Source organism: Chelonoidis abingdonii, chromosome 3, assembly GCF_003597395.2.
Source record: "Chelonoidis abingdonii isolate Lonesome George chromosome 3, CheloAbing_2.0, whole genome shotgun sequence".
NCBI lineage: Eukaryota > Metazoa > Chordata > Testudines > Testudinidae > Chelonoidis > Chelonoidis abingdonii.
This window is the reverse complement of record NC_133771.1, coordinates 27,502,093-27,525,333: the sequence shown is the minus strand read 5'-3', so window position 1 is coordinate 27,525,333 and position 23,241 is coordinate 27,502,093. Positions and strand designations below refer to the sequence as shown.

Here is a 23,241-nt window from a genome sequence, read left to right as displayed (position 1 = left end):
TTTTCTGTATTGGTAAATGGACATAAAAATGACATTTTCTTAAATACCATTGTCAATTTGGGTCCCCCAAATATTTAGGGGTGCCAGGCACTATCTTGGGTAAAACTCAGAGTGTGACCATCACATCAATAGTTTGATCTCTAGCTCTTTGGAACCCTAAGCCTCCCAAAAAACCAAGACAAACCAACCAAACAAAACCCATCTAGAAACATCCAGAAGTAATAAACCATATGAAAGAATGGGGATTCTGAAAAAGGGAACCTGTAATAAGAACACAACACAGCTATATGTACAATGAGATGGTTTCCAATTTGTTTAAAAAAAAATAACTAGAAGGAAACAAAAAGAAAATTTCAAACGCCGGCACAGAATCAAGAGAGCTATAACGTTTAAACTTACATTATTAGAGATTCTTCTATAGACTGACTTGAAATTTCCCATCTTGTCTTGTTGGGCCTGATAGTATTTTTTGGACTAGCTTGTGCAATAAGGGAATTTGCTTTTCATATATATCATCAAATATACAAAGAACTCTAACAGTGATTTAAAAACCACAATCCAAACAGAGAAATGAAGAGATATCAGACCTATTCCCAGCTCTGCAACAGGATTTTCTGTGATTCAGTTTTCCAGTCATTTAAAATATACCCTTTCTATGGATAACCAAATTTTATGCCCTGGGAGAAAGTGTGTTCACTAATTTTGGGTTCCTCAGGTTTTGGATGGTACAAAACCCTGAAACACCTCCAGTACTTGATTTTTAAAAAAAGCTCTGAGTGACTTCACTGGAAAGTGCAAATGCACCTCTGGAAATCATGTTATGTATCTCAAACTGGGCTCTATTGAAACAACAGAAATTAAAGGAGATTTCTGAAAACTGAGGCCTTAACTTCTTGTGTTTTAATCATCACATATGTGAAGCAGGGACAATATTTACTTTCCCAGGATAATGTTAATTAATGTTTACAAAGTGATTTGAGATAATCACATGGAAGGTGCTATAGAAGGGCAAGTGTTATTTCACCAGAAAATTGGCAAATTGGCCTTTTTCCTAAGGTAGAAAGTCTAGTTATCCATGGTAAGGATGTATTTTAAAATAAAATAGAAATGAACTCAATTAACTGTAATCAAATAAATGTTCATTTCTAAAATAAATATATGGTTGGAAGCAAGTATTTTTCTTCTTAAAAACCCGATACTATCTGAGCTACTTAAAATTGGTTAGGACAATGAAAAAGAATTATAATTGGAAAAAAAAAAAGACTTTTACATGACAATCAACTGCTAAATTTTCACAAGGAATACAGTTTTCTTATTTTCCTCCTAATTAACAGTAAAATCATCAGAAGGTATTGACAAAAGCAAATATAATTAATGAAACATTAGTCCTTCACACAGATTATATGATATTTTGTGTGCATTTTTTTCGTCTCTCTCCCTCTCGTATGCCCCACCCCCCAGGAGATGCTTTAAGGTGAAGACTGCATGAGTCTGGTGTAATTAAACTGATAAAGACTCATTTTGTTTTCAGTTCACCTGCAGAAAAATGACATGAATTTAATCAAAAAGGCCCTCAAGAGTAATAAAAAAAAATTACAAAGAATGCTAAAAGGCGAATAAATTAAATACAGCTAAATCTTTTCACCTAATTACATTATTCACTGAAAATGCCTAATGCCTTGTTATTTCCTTAGTCTAACTTTCTATCCCGTTATATTTGTGCAGCCCTTCAGTGGTAGGAAATCAGAAACCTCTGTACTGGTATTAATATTTGGGGCATTAGCACATCCCACTGGGTAATCATGAGTCACAATGTCACACAACTGTGTTTTCTATAAGAAACGCCATACAATTATGTACATTCCTAAGTTATTAAACCTCTGCTTCCCACACTGTCCTCCAATAAGAGCATGGGGCAATGGAAAATTAACTCTCCTTTCTGGAACTGATCATTTCCTATGTCTGAAAAACACTGGGCTACATCTCTCCCTGCAAGTAAGAGAAATACTTCAGAGTTGTCAACAAAACCTCAGAGTCTGGTAAAGCCAGATGAAAATTCCAAAGCTGTATGATACACACAAGAGATCAGAAGACTCAGGAGCTGACAATGAAGTGGATTAATTATATTCAGTTCCACGACATCTCAGTGTCTCTTGACTCCCCGACAGTAGATCCTCTGAGATGGGATTAGAAACCTCTTCTTTAAATGTATCACAAATATTGGCATGTGTGAAACATGGAAAAGGTCTTCTGCCTCTTCTCCATTTCTTCCTGGGAGGTTTCTGTGGACAATATTCTCAGTATGTCATCTAAAAACAGGTATAGATTATACCCTGGATGACTCCAGGCTTGGCTACACTTGCGAGTTACAGTGCAATGAAGGAGCCCCGGGCACACTAGCTCACCACCCATCCACACTGGCAAGGCACGTAAAGTGCTCTGACTCCGTGGCTACAGTGCTGCTGGTACTGCACCTCGGCGAGTGGAATAAAGTTTGCTGTGCCCCCTCTGGAGCACCGAGGCGCCAGTGTGGACGAGGTGTTGCATTAATGTGCTCTGATCAGTCTCCAGAAATGTCCCATAATCCCCTTAAAGTCAAGTAGCCACTCTTCTCATTGTTTTGAACTCCCTGTAGGAATGCGGATATGCCGTTTGAAAGCTCCGTTTCTGACAGCCGGCTGCTTATTTGCTCCGAAACAAAGCAACCATTAGTGTGGAATGCTGAGTGTGAGAGAGAGGTGGGGGGTGCTGTCTGCTGCTGTCTGAACTGTCTGACATCTCTCAGCCCCCCAAAAATCCACTCTCTCTCCCCCCACATACACACAACACACTCCCTGTTGAATGGGGAGACTTTGGCAAACCAGTAAAGTGTGTGAAACCACTATGCTTATTGTTAAAGGCAGCTTAGTCAGCAAGCTGTAAATTGGCCATTCAGCAATCTCAGCTTGATCAAGGCAGGAGGGGAGGGGGTTTTGGGGTACCACAGAAAGGGCAGCTTGACCCCATGTCTTTCTTGATAAGAATTGTTTTGAAGTTGCTGATACATGCCTTTTAAAAGAGCAGGAATGTCTATTGGGGTCTCAAGGCTGCAAACTCTGGAAAACCCCACATCTGGTTAATAATAATCAGAAGGAACCCCTTGCTTGCCCATTGGAACTGCTTCCTTAACAAGTTTTCTTTAAGGGACACATCATTCTATTACTAATGTATAAATATGGGGGAAAAGCTTGAGATAGTAGGACTCGTTTGGGGACTCTCCCTCTGGATACATCTTGCGGTCCCCACTGGCAGATGGAAGATTTGACCACTGGAAGCCTGTCGCTGTGTCACTCAAAAGCCACACTCAGCTTTGGTAATTAGCAAGGGTTGGAGGTGTTTTACTAATCTTGTTGTGGACGTGTGTAAGTGCTTGAGACTAAGTAAAGTTTAGCTTTAAGTGAAAGCACTCGTGTTGTCCTGTTTGTGCCAGCCATCCATTGGTCGGACGGCCATGTCTCCCCTGATTTATTTCCTGACACTTCCTCACACAGAGTAAAAGTTACCAAGAGCTTTGGGTTAAAAGAACCCCGGGTAACACTATCACACTCCAGCCCCCTCTCCTCCCCCCCCACCCCCGCATTTGAAAAGCATGTTGCAGTCACTTGCATGCTGGGATAGCTGCCCATAATGCACCGCTCCCAATGCCACTGCAAGTGCTGCAAATGTGGCCAAGCCAGTGTGCTTGAAGCAGCGCTTTTACCTACTGTGCTCTACAAAGCCTGGTTTAACTCAAAGTGCTCTACATCTGCAAGTGTAGCCATGCTCTCAGAAAGGCTAAAATCATTACCAAAACCTTTGTGAGCACACGGAGGGTGAATGACATAAAAAAAGAGTCAACCAATTTCCATCGTTAGCAGTGATTTCTGTAGGAAAACCAAAGAAACTGTCAATGACAGAGCATAATTGGAATATGCAAGCAAGCTTCTCATGGAGATACTACACTTACATTGGAAGATTTTCCATCCTAAATTTGGAGAAGTGGGGCTGAAAAGTCAGCGAGGCAGGCTGACAGTGTAGGAAAATGGAAGTATCTGACAGGACTTGACAATTTTGTTAAATATTCTTGACTTAGCTCAACGTTATGCATCTAGAATTAGGGGAATAACTATGTGTTCCATCTAAAACTGATCTGTTTCTAAGGAGACTTGTGTGAGATAAGTTTGGAGCTGGTTGGTTAGCTAGAAAAATCCAAAGAAATATGAAAAAAGGGGGGAGGAGAAATTTCAAAGAGAACATTTTTAGATGGTTCTGTGCAAAAGTTAGTAAATTGTTTACTGTGAAAATACACAGAATTCTGTTGTCTTTTGAAACTGTAAATAATAATAATAGTAAATAATACACAACAAATGGAAGAAAGGGGAAGTTGATAATAATGAATACAAATCAGGAGTTAGGAATTACAAAAAATTGATAACGGAGGCAAGGGGCATGAAGAGACATCTACGGCCAGCAGAGTTAAGGATAACAAAAAAGGAGATTTTTTAAATATGCTAGGAACAAAAAGAATCCTGACAATGGTATTGGTCCATTATGAGATGGAAATGGTAGAATTATCAGTAACAACACAAAAAAGGTAGAAGTATTCAATAAATATTTCTGTTCTGTATTTGGGGAAAAACAGATGATATAGTTTTATGACATGGTGATGATAATACTATTTCCATTTCACTAGACCAGGGGTCAGCAACCTTTCAGAAGTGATGTGCCAAGTCTTCATTTATTCACTCTAATTTAAGGTTTCGTGTGCTAGTAATACATTTTAACGTTTTTAGAAGGTCTCTTCCTATAAGTCTATAATATATAACTAAACTATTGTTGTATGTAAAGTAAACAAGGTTTTTAAAATGTTTAAGAAGCTTCATTTAAAATTAAATTAAAATGTTGATTTTACACCGCCAGCCTGCTCAGCTTGCTGCCAGCCTGGGGTTCTGTTCATCTAGGCCGGCGGCAGGCTGAGCAGGGCCTGCAGCCGGGACCCCAGACCTGGGTGGGGGATCAGAGCAGAAGGCTGGGGTGTGTGTTAGATGATCACAATGGTTCCTTCTGGACTTACAATCTATGAATCATTTTTGTACCGATGGTGGGATCCTAATTTTATCAACAAAATGTTAAACAGTGGGATTTTTGTTCTGCATTAAGTTTGTTTTGAGATTTGCATTTTACTTTGGAGTCATCACAGAGGCCAACATAATCTTTCACAAAAGAAGTAAACTTACATTAAGGTTAAGAAGGCTCAATGACATTCCCTATCAACTCAGTCATTAAAAATCCAGGGGAACTCCAGTTAAGCTAAACGTTACATCTATAACATCCTCAATTTACATGGTTAGCCAACATGCACCCCAAAACACAACTCAAACTCTTCAGCTCCACAACACTGTATTCTTTCAAACCCGTTGTATGACCAACCACAATTAAATAGAACTGAAACCAACCCAGGGGCTAATTCTATTCAATAACATCATAAATGATTTGGATAATGGAATGATTTAATTGGGGATTGGTCCTGCTTTGAGCAGGGGGTTGGACTAGATGACCTACTGAGGTCCCTTCCAACCCTGATATTCTATGATTCTAGAGAGTACACGCATAAAGTCAGCACTAATCCAAAATGACTGCTTAGGAATGAGTAATGCAGAAAAGGATTCGGGTGTTATAGTGGATCAGAACCTAAATATAAGTCAACAACATAATACTGTTGCAAAAACGTAAACATCATTCTGAGATGTATTACAGGAGTGTTGTAAGCAAGACATTGGAGTAATTCTTCCACTCTACACAGCACTGATAAGGACTCAAGTGGAGTACTGGTCCAGTTCCAGGAACCACACTTTGGGAAAGATGTGGACAAACTGAAGAAAGTCCAGGGGAGAGCAACAAAAATGACTTAAAGGTCTAGAAAACATGATCCACAAGGAAAGGGAAAAAATGGGATTGTTTAATTTAGAGAAGAGAAGACAAAGGGGACATGATAACAGTCATCAAGTATATAAAAGGTTGTTACTAGCATGAGGGTAATAAATTGTTCTCCTTAACCACTGTGGACAGGACAAAACGCAATGAGTTTAAATTGCAGCAAGGCAAATTTACATTAAACATTAGGAAAACATTGCTAACTGTAAGAGTAGTTAAGCATTGGAACAAATTCTCTAGGGAGGCTGTGAAATCTTTGTCATTGGAGGCTTTTAGGAACAGGTTAGACAAATACCTGTCAGGGATGGCCTAGATAATACTTAGACCTGTCTCAGTTCAGGGGATTGGATTAGATGACATATCAAGGTCCCTTCCAGTCCTACATTTCTATGATTTCTATGAATTCACATGTCCAATCCCTAATAAGCCTAAAAAGTTTCAATACAAAAAAAAAAAACAACAACAAAACCTTAGGAGGTTTTTTTAAGCAAGTTACACTTATTGAGTTCCTTAACTTGGCAGTCCTTGCAGGCAGCAAGGATTTTTTTTTTTATAATTACACTTTTTTCCCACTGAACCTTGAAATGCACAGGAGTCACAGAGAATGTTGTGGTTAGTAAGTTTCGATTTGTGTCATGCACTAGCTTGAATGTTAATGTACTGGTGCATGACTGAGACACGTTCTCTTTCACTCACTTCAACGACACCAATGTCAGCAGTCTAAAAAGATGCCAGGCAACAACCTTTCTTTAAAATGCTCTCTATATTTAGAGAGAAGCTATTTATACACTTTTAATCCTCTCCAGTACTTAGGTCGATATGCGCATTCCATCTTGCACAAGGATGCACTTCACAGCTTTTGCACCTGTCTTTTTACATATCACAATGTAGGGACATATGGGCCCAGATTTTCTGATGTGGGCACTAAAGTTGCCTTCTCTTCCCTCCTGCCAAATGGGGAGCAGAAGCAACAGCTAGGATGATCTCCAAGAAGGAAATACCCCAAACTTTGAGGCTCCTTTTCCAAATCAGCCAACACTAGCTATAGCCATTTTTGCAGAGGTAAATCAACGTCTTTCAGTTCCCAGGAACCGAATGGTCTCATCTGGAGAACTGTGTTCATTAGCTCCCACTCTCCCTTCTGCTTAGGGACATCAACCAGGAGAAGTATTCACAGCCTCTAACATCATTTACAGACCTCTGAAACTCGGTTACTTGTGGTTGTTTCCTGATCATCTCATTACTCACCTATCCCCACAACTTATCAGCTACCCAACTTCATTGTTCCAACATATTATGTTTTTTCCGTTCTTCTCCTTTCTACCTGCCTCCCTATCAGTTTCCTCCTTCCTTTACTCCATTTCCTTCTTACAACAGTCCATTTCTACTCCCTGCAAATAAACAATAAAGTGTAATAACGTATACCCTTCCAAAAAAGGTAACTGCTCACCCAACTACTCATTGTGCATTCAACTCCAGGTCCCTCCATTCAGATTAGGAGTCTGAGGACAATTACTTTTCAATTCAGTAAAATCAAACAGATCAACACTACATAAAAGACAAAAAATAAATCTTAAAAGCCTAAATTTTCAAAAGTAACTAATAATATGGGATATCTGACTATACATAACCATAGGGTCTGATTTTCACACAGTGATGAGCACCCATCCATCATCAGGAAATAAGGTCCCTTTAAAGCTGGACACCCAAAAATTGAGGAACCCCAAATCAGTCATTTTGAAAACACAGACCTTCATTTGGTACCTACAGTTCTGCAGTTCCAGCACAAGAGAGCTCCCAGGTCCACATAGCCCAATCCAAACATCCCTATAAACCAGGAAATTCCACCTTTTGGACTCCACAACCTGCACCCAACATCCTTTTTATGTAAGGGAACTTTCCATTCTCTATTTAACAAAGGCACAATTCATTGTACTCACTCCAAAGACACGCAATAGGCGTATAAAGTGGGTATATCTTATAAGCACATTTCCAAAAACTGGACCCATGGCATAAGAGCAAATTTACAAAAAAAGGTTAAGTCTATGCTCAGTCTCCTGGAACCCTGTATACCACAATGAATTCTACAGGCATGGAATTATAAAGGAAATATAACATCAACATAAACTTCTCTAATATCTGCTATTTCTTCAGGCACTGCAGAATTCCAAGCATGCTGGAACACAAAGAAATAAGAAATATTTTTATTTTTAATAACTGTAGAAATTTAACTTACCTTAATGCAAACACAATTTTGTTTATAGCGCATTGTACTATCTCTCTGGGGGAGAGTTCCAGATCTCCGACAGCCACTTCCAACAACTGCTGTATCATGTCTAGAGGCTGACCGTCTATACACATAGCTACTGCCTGGTCATGGATTTTTTCCTTCTCTGACCTGGATAAATCATATAAGTGGCCGTACTTCTGTAGCATTTCCTGAAAACAGACATTTTAAAACTCATGAGATAGGGTGATCTTTACTTACAGATATGTATGGCTCAGTATCTTAAAATTTATCATGAAACAGAAAAGACTGGCAAAGGGAAATTTCTGAACACCTTCAAAGAACAAGTCACCAAAACCAAAATATATCATAATAAAATATGACAGAAAAGTCATTCTTTCTACCATTATTGCTCATGGTAACGTTTAAAACAAATAACTGATTAGTAACCAGGCTTCCTTAAAACTCAAAATACTTTTTAAGACTATCATTGATAATCTCTCATTTGTGTAGATGAACTTTACTAGCAACAGCAACTTATTTTCTCCAGTGTGTTTTATTTTACAAGCAAAAATGTATATAAAACTAAACCCTTTATTGCATTGTGGAAAACTGGACTTCACAAAAGTATAGACATTTTAATTTGACTCATGCTCCTCAAAACAATGTTGACTTGGTGAATATTACTTTTATGAAAATGGGGGGGGAAACATTTTCCCTGAACACAGCGATATATGTATGAAAGATAAAGCTGCCCAGTGAATTCCCCCCGCCCACCTCCACCCCCTGGGACATACCTGTAATAGTACAGTAGCTCAATAAAGCTTACCAATTAATTGATACAGAAATGTCTCACTACATTTTATATCAATATAAACTCTGAAACCTTGCACAAGTTCCACCTTTGAACTTTAAATTGAACCACCACCATGCCCTTTTGTTCTGGCAAAAGAGAACTGCTCCTTTTGTATTAAATTATTACAATTTATGTTGAAACATATTCGAGTCTCAGAGTTAATCACGGACCTACAATAAGAAGACATATTTAGAAATTTAGAAAGAAGGCATATTCAGCAATCCCATCGAATCCAAACCTCTAACATCAATTGTAGTAACTTGAAAGTGCCTAGGGATAGAAGGCAAAAATATCCTGCTGCTGGAATATACTGGATTTTGTTTGTTATGTGTAATTTCTCATTACCTGGTCACTGTTTTTCAGACAAGTGATAAACCTATGATTGAGCGTTTCCAGATGAGCAAGAGACTGCTGCAGATGATTCAGAGCTTTCTCATAAGTGACAGGCATGGTTCCAGCACCGTCCATGCCATCTTCAGAGTTCTTTTTTCTTGATTTCTCAATGATCTGTTGCATTGCTTTAATAGCCTTATTAGTCATCTCTAGCCGGGCATCTACTGACAGCTGAAAAGGAGATTATGACTTATTTGATCATTATCGTTATTATTCAGTCATTATTATTTGTATTACAATATTGCTCTGAGGCCACAACCAGGATCATGACTCTATTGCATTAAGCACTGTATAAACACAGAGTAATAGACAGTTCATGCCCCAAAAAGTTAATCAAAACATTAAGTGAAACACTAAATGGCAACATTCTTATTTCTCTAACCCAGTCATTTATTTGAAAACCATCACATTATATATATTTCCCTGCATTCTTCTTATGAACCAGAAGCAGCAAGAACAACAGCTGGAAAGGAAAGGAAAGGAAAAAGAAAAAAAAACCAAAACCTTCCGATAGTGTCCTTTTATCCCCCAACTTCTCGGCTTAATGTTCCATAGAATGGAACTTTGAAAGTCTCCATTTTTAAAATGTTTATGGATATACTTAGGGACAAGTCTGAAGTCCAAATTTTAATTCATATGCTTCAAACTGCCTGTCAAATTTCTTTGAAGTTGTTAAGCGTCCAGTTTTTTATTTAAACTATTTTGATTTGTATTAGGTCACTGTTTAAATCTATACTTAACTTAGAACAGTGGGAGGACAACAAATTTACATATTTCTAGCTTATCCATCATAAGCCACATTTGATTCCAACCATCCATGCATTCATTGTAACTCTCTATATTCAGCTGATCAGATGCTGATACAGACACAGAGTGCCATTTTTCTAATCAAGAATGTATTATAGTTGTACCTTACTCTGCTTTACACAATGCTAGAAGCACTGATTGCAACTACAGACATTATTTAAAGAAGGTGCAAGCTTAACTAGAAAGGTTATACAGAAGTGAATTCCATTCTATCAAATGCTTGAGTCATATAAACAGCACCAGTAAACAAGCTATTCTTACTTTGAGAGATGTCATAATCCTAGCAACACTCATAACATCATATACTTCCTTCAGACCATTTTATATTTATTAACACACATCAAGCAGTCTAAGTACATTCAACTAAAATTTAAGTGTTCAGAAATAGTCTCTTTGAAGTAAATTAAACAGCAGTCTCAAATGAGGAATTTTCCCCCCTAGAAGGTACTTTAATTCTTGGACTTCCATGTAGAGGTTTGTACAAACTATACATTGATAAAAGATTGTTCTCAGCTAGATATGTTTTTTTAAAGAAGTTAGTGTGATAAGGTGTTTCTCACTCTCAGTTGCTCTAGTGCCTATGGTCCTGGGTTGCAGGTGATGGCAACAGATTTGAGGGCTGCTAAGGAACCATAGGTTTGAGCTCCTGTGACAGTGTGCATACCCCACACTAGCCTGGAAAGGTTAATTGCACTATGGGCAGAGGAATGCCCCTGAGAGTGTGCTGGTAATGCTCCATATAAAGGAGAGTACTAATATAAAGGAGAGTAGCCCAGTTGCTGACTGGGCTGACTGCCTAGGAGGAAGGACGCTTGGTGGAGGCTCCAACCCAAGAGGCGTTACAGTTCTTGCCTGCAGGAGCCAGACATCCCGAGACACAAACCAGAGATCTGTTGCCTACAGCTGACTGGCTTGAGTTGGAGTCCTAGGGAGTTATCTGTGCCAAGGAGCCCGAAGACCCCAGGGTCCTACAGACTGCAGCTTCAGGAAGCCCGGTAGGAAGTGCAGGGAGCTAGAGGGAGTGGTATCTTCCATCCATGTATAGTCAGCGTGTTGTGGTTGGATTCCCTGCTGCCCCAGTGGTGGACTACTCTGCCACTGTTGGGGCCAGGGGTTGGGACTCGGTGGAGCTGGGTGAGCCTAGACCCTCCTACCCTGGCCATTACCCTCTTTGGTGACAGCCTCTGGATTTGCCCATTATGTCATGCTGCCCTGCACTTAAGGGATGTTCTATTGACTCTGTCCGCTAGGCCACGCTGCCCTGCACTCGAGGGCTTATATATTGATCCCGGCCACTAGGCCACATTGCTCTGTGCTTATGGGCGGCCATACTGTCTTGGGCCATTAGGCCTTGCAGCCCAGAATCTGACTCTAGCCATTGGGCCGCACCATGGTGAGGGAGGAACAATTTAAACGTATGCCTATTGACTCACTTTAAATTAGGTGCAATCTGTTGGGAATATTCTAGATGTAACTACAAATAGCTTGATATACACACTGATTTTGAACACAGAAAAATTATTATTGGTCCAATGGGAAATAGTGCAAATACAAGTTAAAGCCACTCTCTGCTGCCTTTGAATAGAAAACTGTTGGTTCATTTTAGAAAAAAATATTTCTGATAGTTGGACCATTTCTTTTTACAGTTATTTGTACAGTCCATTTCATATTTTGCATAACCAGGGTAATACTTGCAAGATTTAGATGCTATAGAGGTGTATTCTTTAAATATAAACCCCTGACACTGGAGATACTTGGACAAAAAAAGTACCTGTTTTTGTCTTTCAGACCTGCATTTCTATAGTGGTAAACATGTTTTTTTTTAAAAGCAATAGTGGTTTTATCACAATTTATTGTGGTGTTTTCCTGTACCTAGAGTGAAGTGTTGGAATTAGAAGTTTTACTCAGTTGATTCCAGTTGTCTTTCATTGATAACTGCTGTAGAACCAATATTTCAAGAATCTTATTTGTTTTTAAAGAAAAGATAACAGATAACATTGTGTATAAAAAAGTTAAATTCATCTTTAGAGTTTGAATAAGGTCCATTTAGTTTTACTATTACAGGGGACAGAGGTTGCAAACTCAATGATGTCCTATATCACTGTTAAAACTTGTGCACCATAAGACCGTTCCCATAAAACTCTTTAATGTGAGACAGAGGTTACCCCAGCTTTTCAGGACTATTGCTCTGAAGTACAGGACATGCTCCAATGGGCACTTTTAATGAAAACTGAATTTACTATCACATCCTCTCCCTCCCTCTCTCTCTATCCTTTTTTTTTCTTTTCTTTTCTTTTTTTTTTTTGTTGAAGTGCTAAAGGATTAGAGAGATATAACTTGTTTAATCGGCTAACTGATATTTTACTATTAAACTCTAAGAAGTCAAATAATTTTGTGAACTGTTCCATTGCTGTGAAAAGAAAGAAATATTGTAGTAAACTAAGAAAATAAGCTTTTTAATACACTGTTAGTATAAGCATGAGACCAGTGGCAATCAACATTTTTTATACCGAATCATATTAAATTGGCTCAACAACTAGGTTTGTATATTTATTTCCTAAAACTAAAAAGATAATGGGAAAGATTAAACCAACATCATATCTTTTTCTTTTCCCTTTTAATGCATTCTGATGTCCGAACTATGATTACAAAGACGCAGAAAGCAGAATTATGCATACATTCTACCTTGTTTTATTAATATCTAGAGAATTATCCAAATGTTTTTTAGGCTTAGAATTCATGATGCCATAAGCATATATAGATTGGACCATTAAAAAAATACTGGGCTATCCAATGCCACTTTAATTTTGTTTTCATCTTTGCACAGTGATAAAACTCAGCACTACAAATATATTATCATTTTCTTCTTATTTCATTCAAAACGTGAGTGGCTATCTTCTTTATTTCTAGTCATTTTCAGTAATGAGATTTGCTGTCATGCACAGTGCTTTAGAATAGCTTGGAGGCTACTTCAATCTTAGTATGCATGTGAAGAAAATAAAGAATATTTTTAAAAGCGTCTTTTATGAATATAAAACTGTTTAATTTTATAGCCAATAATCTGTAATGAAAAAAATCCTAAAAGCCTGTTTCATTTCATTTACAAACCATGTAACATCATATATAATGTAAGCTCTAGAGATTTCATTCCTCGGGGGAAATTTTACATTTATTGTGAAATGTACATTTATATCAGAGGCAAATTCCTGGCAGAATATGTAAATTTATTTACTAAGAAAAAGTGTATTCCCTACTAGTAGCATTAACTTGTACATGACCCTGACTCCGCAACTTTACTATCATTGAACAGCATGCAACACTGCAGATAGGCAGGGCTAGGGCAATTTATGGTATACGGTCCTGACTGAGGAAAGCACTTGAGTATGTAGTTAAGTGCTTTTCTAAATATGAGTTGACTCAAACATGTGCTGACAGAGGTTCCTGAATTGGGGACTAAGCTACTACTCACTGGAAGGCAGGGTGGTAGAATTGGGTCCAAAGTTAGTAAAAGATCTCAAACGGGATTCTTTTTGTAATTCCATTTAACACAAATGCAATATATAATTCTAAAAAAAAAGATAAAATGAAACATGGTGTTTCAGCTAAGCAGAACTAACTCTGTGTCCTTTTTCCAAAGCTCCAAGATAAGCTATTTGAGGAACAGGTTTAATGAGCGACATTAAGAGACTCTATGCTCTGGTTTTCTATTCCAAAAATACACTATTCACCGAGGATGTGGGAGACCTAAATTCTAGTTCCTGCTCTGAATCAGGCAGAGCAGAGACTAGATCCTGGGTCTTCTCCATCCCCGGTGAATAATCTAACCATTGCACTACTGGCTACTGTGGAGTGAATGTCTCTATGGTTTGACCAGAAATTCCATTCTGGACCTGAGACAGTTTTCTTAAAACTGATATTTTTCCACAAAAAAGATTTTGTGATTAGGCATTTCCCAATGCAAAAATATTTCGTCCAAAGATTCCCAAGAAGCTCTACTGATTATACCATTGATTTATATTTTACTTTTGTAGACTAAAATTGCGGCTTATTAACATCCTGTGCCTGTCCCTATTTATAGTGTGTCCTTGGTAATGACAATGTAGCAAAGGGGGGAGGGGGGGCAATAATTTTCATGTCTCTCAACTGCTTTGGTATTTTATTTGTCAAAAGGATATTTAGTATTTTTTTCCACAAAGAATCAGGACAACAGACTCTGAACACTGAAACAGCACTTCTTTGAAGGCACAACAGACTGTCATGCAAAACCAAACAAAAGGCTATCTTATCAATAAAAGAATAAAAAAAAAAATTAAGAACTTTGGGCAGATTGTCAAGAAGCCATCAAGAAGATTGAAAAGTTTGATGTGATCACTACTGTAACGGAGAATCTAAGATGTGAACATTTCTTAGAAACAAAAGGCATCTGCCATGAGAAAAGGTGACCGACTCAAATCACATGTATAAACAGAGACAACAATTTCAGAGAACGATTAGAAAACCTAAAGTGAGGGGGAAAAATTCCCTTTTTCTATAACTCACACTGTTGCAGAGGCTGTTTATCCCTCTTTTGGGGCTACATCCTATTTTCTTTAACATTTATATTTCAGTAATGCTAGGCACTGTACGACCACAATACATGACAGCCTGTGACAAATGGGTCTGCTACTGTCTCTAAGCTAATGGATCTGGTCTTTTATCTGCAGCAGTAGAGGCTTATGCATTTAGATCAGGGGTGGGCAAACCACAGCCTGCAGGCCAGATCTGGCCCCTCAAGGCTTTGGATCCGGCCCGCGGGATTGCCCCCCATGGCTCTGCAGGCCCCACGCTGCTTTCAGCAGCGGCTGGCCCAACATCCCTGTGGCCCCCAGACCCTTGCCTCCAGGCACCGCCCCCTGCAGCTCTCATTGGCCAGGAAAGGGGAACCGCAGCCAATGGGAGCTTCGGCGGAGGTACACAGAGGCACAGCAAGGGCAATGCACATGGAGCCTTCCGCCCCCACCACTCACTCACCCGGGGCCATGGCACTTGCTGGAATGGCCCGGGGCCGGGGACAAAACAGGCGTGCAGGGAGCCTCCCTGGGCCTCGTGCATGCCGCTGCCACCCCGGAGCCCAAACCCCTCCTGCACCCCATCACCCCCCAACTCCCTGCCCTAACCCCCCTGCCTGCACCCGCACACCCCTCCTGGACCCTAACTCCCTGCCTTGAGCCCCCTTGTACACCAGCCACCCCTCCTGCACCCCAACCCAATGCCCTGAGACTCCTGCTGCACCCCACACCCCCTGCATCCAATCCAATGCCCTGAGCCCCCTGCTGCACCCCACACCCCCCTGCACCCCAACCCCCTGCTCTGAGTCCCCTCCCACAGTCCACACACCCCCTGTACTCCTGCTCTGAGCCGATCCTGAACTCCGCACCCCTCCTGCACCTCAAACCCCTTCCCTGGGCCCCCTCATACACCCCTCCTGATTAAAGGCAATTATCTCATCAGGCAAGTGGGCTGGGTGGGGTAAAAACTTAATTGGGATAAAACTTAATTGGGGTAAAAACTTAATCAACCTAGGACTGATTAAAAGAGGCACAGGAAGGAAGTGCATGGTAAAGAGGGAGCAACAGGGCTAGCCTGTTCCCCTCAGGTCCTGTTGAGCTGATCTAATATTCAGCAAATAATGTAGCTAGGCGGAGCACAGGGAACTCTGGTTACGTTGGTAAAAGGGGACTGAAATAAAGTTTCAGTGTAGCACACCCAGGGGAGGCCACGTGGTCTCTGCAAGGAAGAGGACAGGGACAGAAAATCGGCCTCTGTTACACACCCCTTCCTAGAGTTGCCAACTGTCCTGGATTGGCCAGGAGTCTCCCAGAATCAACCTCAATTTCCTGGTGGCTATTGAAAGCAAACTGGGAGATTTGAATAGGTCATTAAAAGTCTGGTCTGTGGCGCAGCAGGGCTAAGACAGGCTCCCTACCTGCCCTGGCTCCGCATGGTTCCCAGAAGTGACCGGCACAACCGTGAGGCTTCTAGACACAGAGGTGGCCTGAGGGTCTCTGTGCACTGCCTCCGCCCCGAATGCGGACTCCACAGCTCCCACTGGCCAGGAACCCTGGCCAATGGGAGCGGTGCCTGCAAGCAGGAGCAGCGCACAGAGCTGTATGGTCACCCAGAGCTTTGGAGCTAGACATGCTGCTTGCTTCTGGGAGCTATCCGAGATAAGCATTGCCTGGCCAGCGTCCGCATCCCTCACCCTTGCCTGCACCAGCCTGGAGCCCTGTCCTGCACCCAAACTCCATCCTAGAGCCTGCACCCTCTTCTGCGCTCCAAGCCTCTGACACAGGTTCAGCCTGGAGCCCTCTTCCACACTCCAAACCCCTCAGCCCCACGCTGCCAGCCCAGAGCCTGTACCCCCCGGCCCTAGCCTGGTGAAAGCGAGAGAGAGTGGGGTAGAGCAAGTGACAGAGCGAGGGTGGATGGAGTGAGTGGGGGACAGGGCGTCAGAGAAGGGGTGGGGCGGAGGCATGGCCTCGGGGAAGAGACAGGGGCAAGGCAAGAGTGTTTGGGTTTGTGCCATTAGACAGTTGGCAACCCTACCCCTTTCTAGGGCTCCCATTCCTCCTACTGTTTCTCTCAGCTAAGGAGAGGAAAGATCCAGCTGGACCAGATAGTGAGGAACCTGAGAAATGCTGGGAGAAGCAGGGGCCTATACAAAGATAGGGAGTTGATTTTAGAAGAGAAAGGGGTGGCAGCAATGAACTTATTGTGGTGGGGAAGACGACATTTCACAATTTTCTCAAGGAGGACTATGGGCTCCCCCCATACAATTGTTTTGTTGCTTCACCTTCCAAGACCCCTCCAAAAGTCTTCCTATTTCTGTTGGCAGGCCTGCCCCATGTCAGCATCGTGCAGCTCCAGGAGTGACATTTGCCAGTGAGAGTGTCTCTAATCATCTCTCTCACAGTAACATGAGGAAGTGTGGCCCTGTGTGCATATGAGATATGGACCCTCAGGCATGGTCTGGTCCTACCACTTAGCAGAGGAGAGGGAAGATAAATGTTTCACATGCACCTGTAGAAACTTGGCAGCTATGAATTATGGTCAGGTATCTTTCAGGTAAAATCCATGATAAAAGGTATGTAAGTAGTAACTCATCTTATTTAGGCCACATACTGTGGCTTTCTTTAAGAAACTTATTTTTCATCAGCATCTCTGGTTTGGGATTTATATCTTTAATATGGATAAATATGTCTTTAAACAGGTTGATAGTGTCACTTATAAATAATGTATCAAAGGACTATTGGTTTAACCTCTCTTCCTAACCTAATCAGAGCTGACACTTATTTTTGAAATTTGCAGAGTAATTTCTTTAAAAAAAATTTCAGGACCTCAATTTATCCATTCACTGGTTGTCAATGTATTTAGAATCACATCCTTATTTTACTTCCAAATAGAACCAATATTTTAAAGACAGCTATAGAGAAAAAAGACACATTAGATTTGTTTCAAAGCTGCTAAAAGATCAGAGAGTGAAGGCTAAAGGAGTAAGTGGATGTGGAAGATCATTACATGACTAATACAGTTTCTAAATGGGATATGGTTTGACGTGAGGGGTGGACGGGGAAGGCTATAAAAAGTTAGAATCTAAAGATAGCTGATATGCTGTAAGTAGTATTTTAATTCTGATAAATTCAAAGTGAGAGGAACAAACAGAGCTAAAAATAAGAGTGACAGAAGTTTTCAGAAATTACCGATCAATTAATATTTTCATAATACACTTCCATTAGGAAGCTATTTATTGGACTCCAGTATATGCCAGTACTGGATTGGAAAGCTGGGCAATCAACTGGCAGACCATTTCCTGGGTCTAGCTAAAGGACTGTTTCATTCCCAGTCCCAACACGTGTATTAAATAAGCTGGCTGAGAAAGTCTGGGGCGCTGTTCAAGAAGCTGCTGCCACATTTGGCCACGCCTGAGGGAATTCTGTGCCACCGTACAACACAGAATTAATGTCCCCCACAGTCTTTTCTCTCCCACACAGAATAATTGATTCTGAGAGGGAGGCAAAGGGAAGCCGTTAGTTGGGTCACAGGTGAGGAAGGCAAGGGATATGGGGGGTGGGGAAGGACAGAGTGGGGCACACAGGGCTGCTGGGAGATCACACAGACTGGGGTTCAGAAGGGCTAGTGGGAGAGACAGACAGGTGCCAGGGCATAGGAGCTAGTAGGGTGACATTAAGCCAGGGGCTGAGTGGGAATGGGGGTTTAGGGACACATAGGGACAGGGGCATTTATGCCCAGCTGAGTGAATTAGCAGGGACACATGGGGACATATGCACATACGCCTGACTGAACGGGAGAGGCTAGGGGTCCAGCCAAGGTTTGCATGGGAGAGGCTCTCCAACTCATTAACAATCCCTCCCTCCCTCCAATAATTGTTCCATACCACTTCTCCCACCCACACCCAACAACCCTCCAGGTTCACTCCACAGCTCCTTCCCAGGAATTATTTCCTTCTCAGCTCCTCTGTTACCCCTTACTTCCCCCAAGCCTTTGTACTGCTTCTGAGGGGTGCAAGAATTATTTTCTGTATTGTAGTTTAAATGAATTATTCCTCAAAGTTCTGTATTAAATATGCCGAATAAGGAACCTATTTGTCAAGGAAAAAAAAATTCCCAAATCTGTTTGTTGTCTGTATTATTACAGACAAACACGCTGACGGGTATTTTGAAATAAATTACAAAATGACTATACAGTGTTATTTTGACAAAAAATATGCAGAATTTTAAAATATTGTGCACAGAATTTTTATTTTTTTGGTGCAGAATTCCTCCACGAGTAATTTGGGGTCTAAGAAAGATGAATAGCACCCTTTAGAGGCTTCTGTTGGACTTTTCTACTGACACCTCAACCATCCCAGTAGTCCTGCTCTCTCTACTCAATCCGCCTACCAAGAGAAAATAAGAATGCAAGAATCATAAAGACTCCAAGAGGAGAGATAAACATAGCAGAGGCTGCACTTCTCTCTCTATTCAGTTAGAGAGAGCGAGTGAAGGTGGGAATCAATGAAGCATAGAGTAGCTCAACAACAGACAGCAGAGCCAATAAAAAATAGCAACCCACCCTAATGAAGCCACCATTCCTCCCACATCCCACCCCAACCTTGTCTTGCCTACCTCAGTCCAGACCCACGTCAGACAAGCAGAGTTTAATGAAAACAAAGAAGTCAGGGTTCCAGGCTAGAAATGAAAGTGGATGCTGGGACTAGGTGATCTGAAGAGTGTTGTGGGGTGGACAGGTGTACTGAGAGGGGAAGAGGAAACGGCTATAAATGAACATGGTGCAGTGACCAGTTGACATGTTAGAGCAGGGAAGAGAGATAAACATGGTGTTGGGTGGCCTGGCTGGCCAGAGATAGAGAAAAGATTAGAGAAGAGATGACTATGAGGGTATAGTAACAGAGGTCTATAAAATCATGAATAAGTAAATGTTATTTACTCATTCACATAACACATGAACCAGGGGTCACCCAATGAAATTAACAGGCAGCAGGTTTAAAAGAAAGGAAATATTTTTTTCACACAATACAGAGTCAACTTGTGGAACTTCTTGCCAAAGGATGTTGCGAATGCCAAGACTATAACAGGGTTCAAAAAAGAACTAGATAAATTCATGGAGGATAAGTCCATCAATGGCTATTAGCCAGGATGGGCAAAGATGGTGCACCTAGCTTCTGTTTGCCAGAAGTTGGGAATGGGCGACAGGGGATGGATCACTTGATGATTACCTGTTCTGTTCATTCCCTCTGGGGTACCTGGCATTGGCCTCTGTCAAAAGACAGGATAATGGGCTAGACGGACATTTTAGCTGACACAGTATGGTCGTTCTTATGTTATTCTTCACTTATTTTTTCTTCCCTAAGTGTAACTCCTTACTTTTGTCTTTGTTGAATTTCATTTTGTTGACTATAGCCTAGTTCTCCAATTTATCAAGATCCTTTTGAATTTTAGCTCTATCCTTCACAACGCTGGCAACCCCCTTGCATTGTGTTATTTGCAAATTTGATAGTATGCTCTATATTCCGAGACCTAGGACACTAATAAAGATGTTAAAACAACACAAAACCCAGAACAAATCCCTGTAGAACGTCACTTAGCGGTTGTTTAACCAATTATGTATCCACTTAATTGTAGTTCTGCCAAACCCACATTTCTCCAGCTTACTTATCAGAATGTCATGACTGTGTCAAATGCCTACTGAAGTCTAGGTATATGCACATATTATATCCACCACATTTCCCCTATTCATCAGATCAGTTACTCTGATAGGTTAGATCCATCAATGACTGTGTTAGCCAAGATAATCAGGGACACAAGCCGATCCTCTAGTTCCCCTAAACCTCTGACTGCAAGAAGCTGGGACTGGATGACAAGGGATGGACCACTTGATGATTACCTCTTCTGTTCATTCTCTCTGAAGTATCTAGCACTGGCCACTGTCTGATCCAGCATGGACATTCTTATGTTCTTATGAGAAAAAGATAGACTTGAAGAACATAGCTAGAGATGTAGAAATCAGTCGGTCTAGATTACATTTATTTCAATGCTGGTAGCACCTAGTCTACACTAGTGCTCCAGTTGTGCTAAAGAAAATGAAATTTTTGAGCAAGCAAATACTAATGCAGAAAAAAGCAGAGGGGTCATGAGCCAGTTGGATTGAGCTGCTGGGAAACTGTAGCTAGTAATATAAAAAAAAAAAAAAAAAAAAAGGAGTGAATGACAACTGATTAACCAAAATGAATAACTACAGGAAATAAGGAGGAATGGGAAGAATTCTCATCATCGTTTTTTTAAGATATAGGGTTAGAGACAACAGCACTCAGGATTCTGGAATCAAAGGAACGTGCGAAGCTTTTGCCTTAGCTGGCATAGTGCGGGGTAGCAAAGGTGTGAAACAAGGCATGTAGTAAACGTCTGTCTCAAATCTGGACTTAGAGTTCAACATCTGAGTGTTTACTATGAACCTCCCCCAAGCTTATACTCAGCTTGGATCTTATCTCGCTGCCACCAGACAGGAATACAGCGCCTGCCTCGCTCTGGTCCCCCTAGACTTTCCCTGGAGAAACCCCCCAAGACCCAGACCCCTGGGTCTTCCGGTGTCTTGTGTGTTTCCGCCGCCGCAGTGGCCGGCCATCGTTCCTGTGTGAGCCGGGCGATGCTATACGTCTACTCCTTAAACACCGGAGAGGCCATCTAGCTCCCTGACTATCGCATCCCTAGTCAGGCTCACACACAGAGTTCCCCCTCCTTGTCTGTAGCCGTTCGTCCGCCCTGGGACAATAGAGAAGTAAGACACAGCAGTTGGGCTTTGCCCTCCCCCTACGATCCTTCACCGATATAACAGAGCGTGGACTGAGATTCTCTCCCCTCTTCCTCACTAGGAAAGAAACTTCCAGCAATTTTGAAGAAGAGAAAACTTATATAAAAAGAAAAGAAAATACAACAAATAATACTGCATTAGAGAGCTCATGCAGGTTCTTGCTATAGTTTTGAAAAATGAACAAACAGTCTGAATCTGTAAACGTAGCCCAATTAACCAGTCCAGCGTACACACCTGTAGTACAATTCACAGCCATCAGCGATTACTTTGTTCCTTTTGTACCACAATGTTAGGAGAATATTTGAAAGAAGATGGAGTTAGAAGAAAAGCTTGTTTACTCACAGCTGAGGAAAACAAAAAAAGACCCCGAGTTTCCAGTCCCCTCCCAGACTTTAAAAAAAATCCAGGTCTCTGATTGGTCCTCTGGTCAGGTGCTTGGTTCCCCCTTTGTTCACCCTTTGCAGGTAAAAGAAAATTAACCCTTACCTATCTACTTATGACAAGGCCCAGGTGATTTTACTTTACAGACCTCCTCATAAGAAGCCCTTTGGAAGAAGTTACTATGGATTCAGCAGAATGAGCTTGGGCCCTGAAGGCAGCATCTTCTTGTAAGACACTAATAGCAGGCTTTCAGCCATATGGAAATTGTGGCATTAGGTAGCTTTTGGACCGTTTTATATTGTAACTGTAGGCCATGAAAAGGGCATCAGACATTCATTCTATATTGAGTTTCAATGTCCTAGTAGTAAATTAGATCTCTAACTAGTCCAAGAAAAGCAGACCATTATCCTTGGGTTTGGAGTTAATGGAAACCTCAAGCAAATATAGATTTTCAGATTTGCACCAGTGAAAAACATTTCTCTATTTCTCTGCTAGGTCTGGATCAGGGAGACTTTGAAGGACCATGAAAGTATTTCTTTCACTGGGAGGATGAACCTATCATCAATTTAGGTCGATAAAAATGTGTAAAATTAAAATACAAATTTTCTTTCCACAGTACCAATTTTAGACATGAAAATTAAGTTTTGGGCTTTTGTTTGTTTGTTTTTGTTTTTTAATATAGTACATTAATGCAACATTTCCCTAGAAGAAAAAGTGATAAAAATGAGATATGGACTACCTGTATGAAACTTATTATCTAAGCAGCTTAAACAAACTTGCAATTCTTTTGTAAAAGGGATGATATTTACCTTGGTGACAGCCTTTGAAGAAAAGGTAATGTCATCAATGAAAGTGACAATATCTCCTGGGTAGAGTCTATCAAAGTACTTTGCACATGTATCATATGCACTTAACCACTCTGGTATTGTTTCTGGTGCTTTTTTAATGAGCTTGCGATCACCATTCCAAAAGAGTTTTTGTAACCAGATGGTGTAAACAGAGCTTGGAGAGAGCATACTACCATCTTTCTCAGGGATTTTGGGAGCGAGTTTGGAAATGGATAAGATGTTCTGACTTGTAAGGATGGGCTGCAATACTCCCAGAGGGCTCACATTTTCATCTGTTAGTTTTTTGTAATTGAGATCTATTGACAAAAAGAGAAAAACAAAAGTAGTTATTAAAGTTGCACCTGTTCAACAGGTAGGACTGTATTTAGCATTCTATGTACAAAAAACAAAAACAAACAAACAAAAGAATA

The 23,241-nt window shown here is 40.8% G+C and overlaps 1 protein-coding gene across 3 annotated transcripts in view; it reads right to left on the bottom strand.

The window, feature by feature from the left end:
• The window catches only part of NBAS (NBAS subunit of NRZ tethering complex), a 405,412-nt gene that overhangs the window by 116,881 nt on the left and 265,290 nt on the right, over positions 1–23,241 (bottom strand). For all 3 annotated transcript variants that reach the window (XR_012655479.1, XM_032778999.2, XM_075063671.1), the window contains exons 44-46: positions 22,793–23,127; positions 9,381–9,599; positions 8,189–8,391 (exon numbers count right to left, since the gene is read on the bottom strand). Coding sequence is in view for 2 of the 3 variants with exons in the window: in XM_032778999.2 (XP_032634890.1) it covers positions 8,189–8,391; positions 9,381–9,599; positions 22,793–23,127 (757 nt within the window). In the remaining variant the exon portion in view is untranslated. The remainder of the gene's footprint in view (positions 1–8,188; positions 8,392–9,380; positions 9,600–22,792; positions 23,128–23,241) is intronic.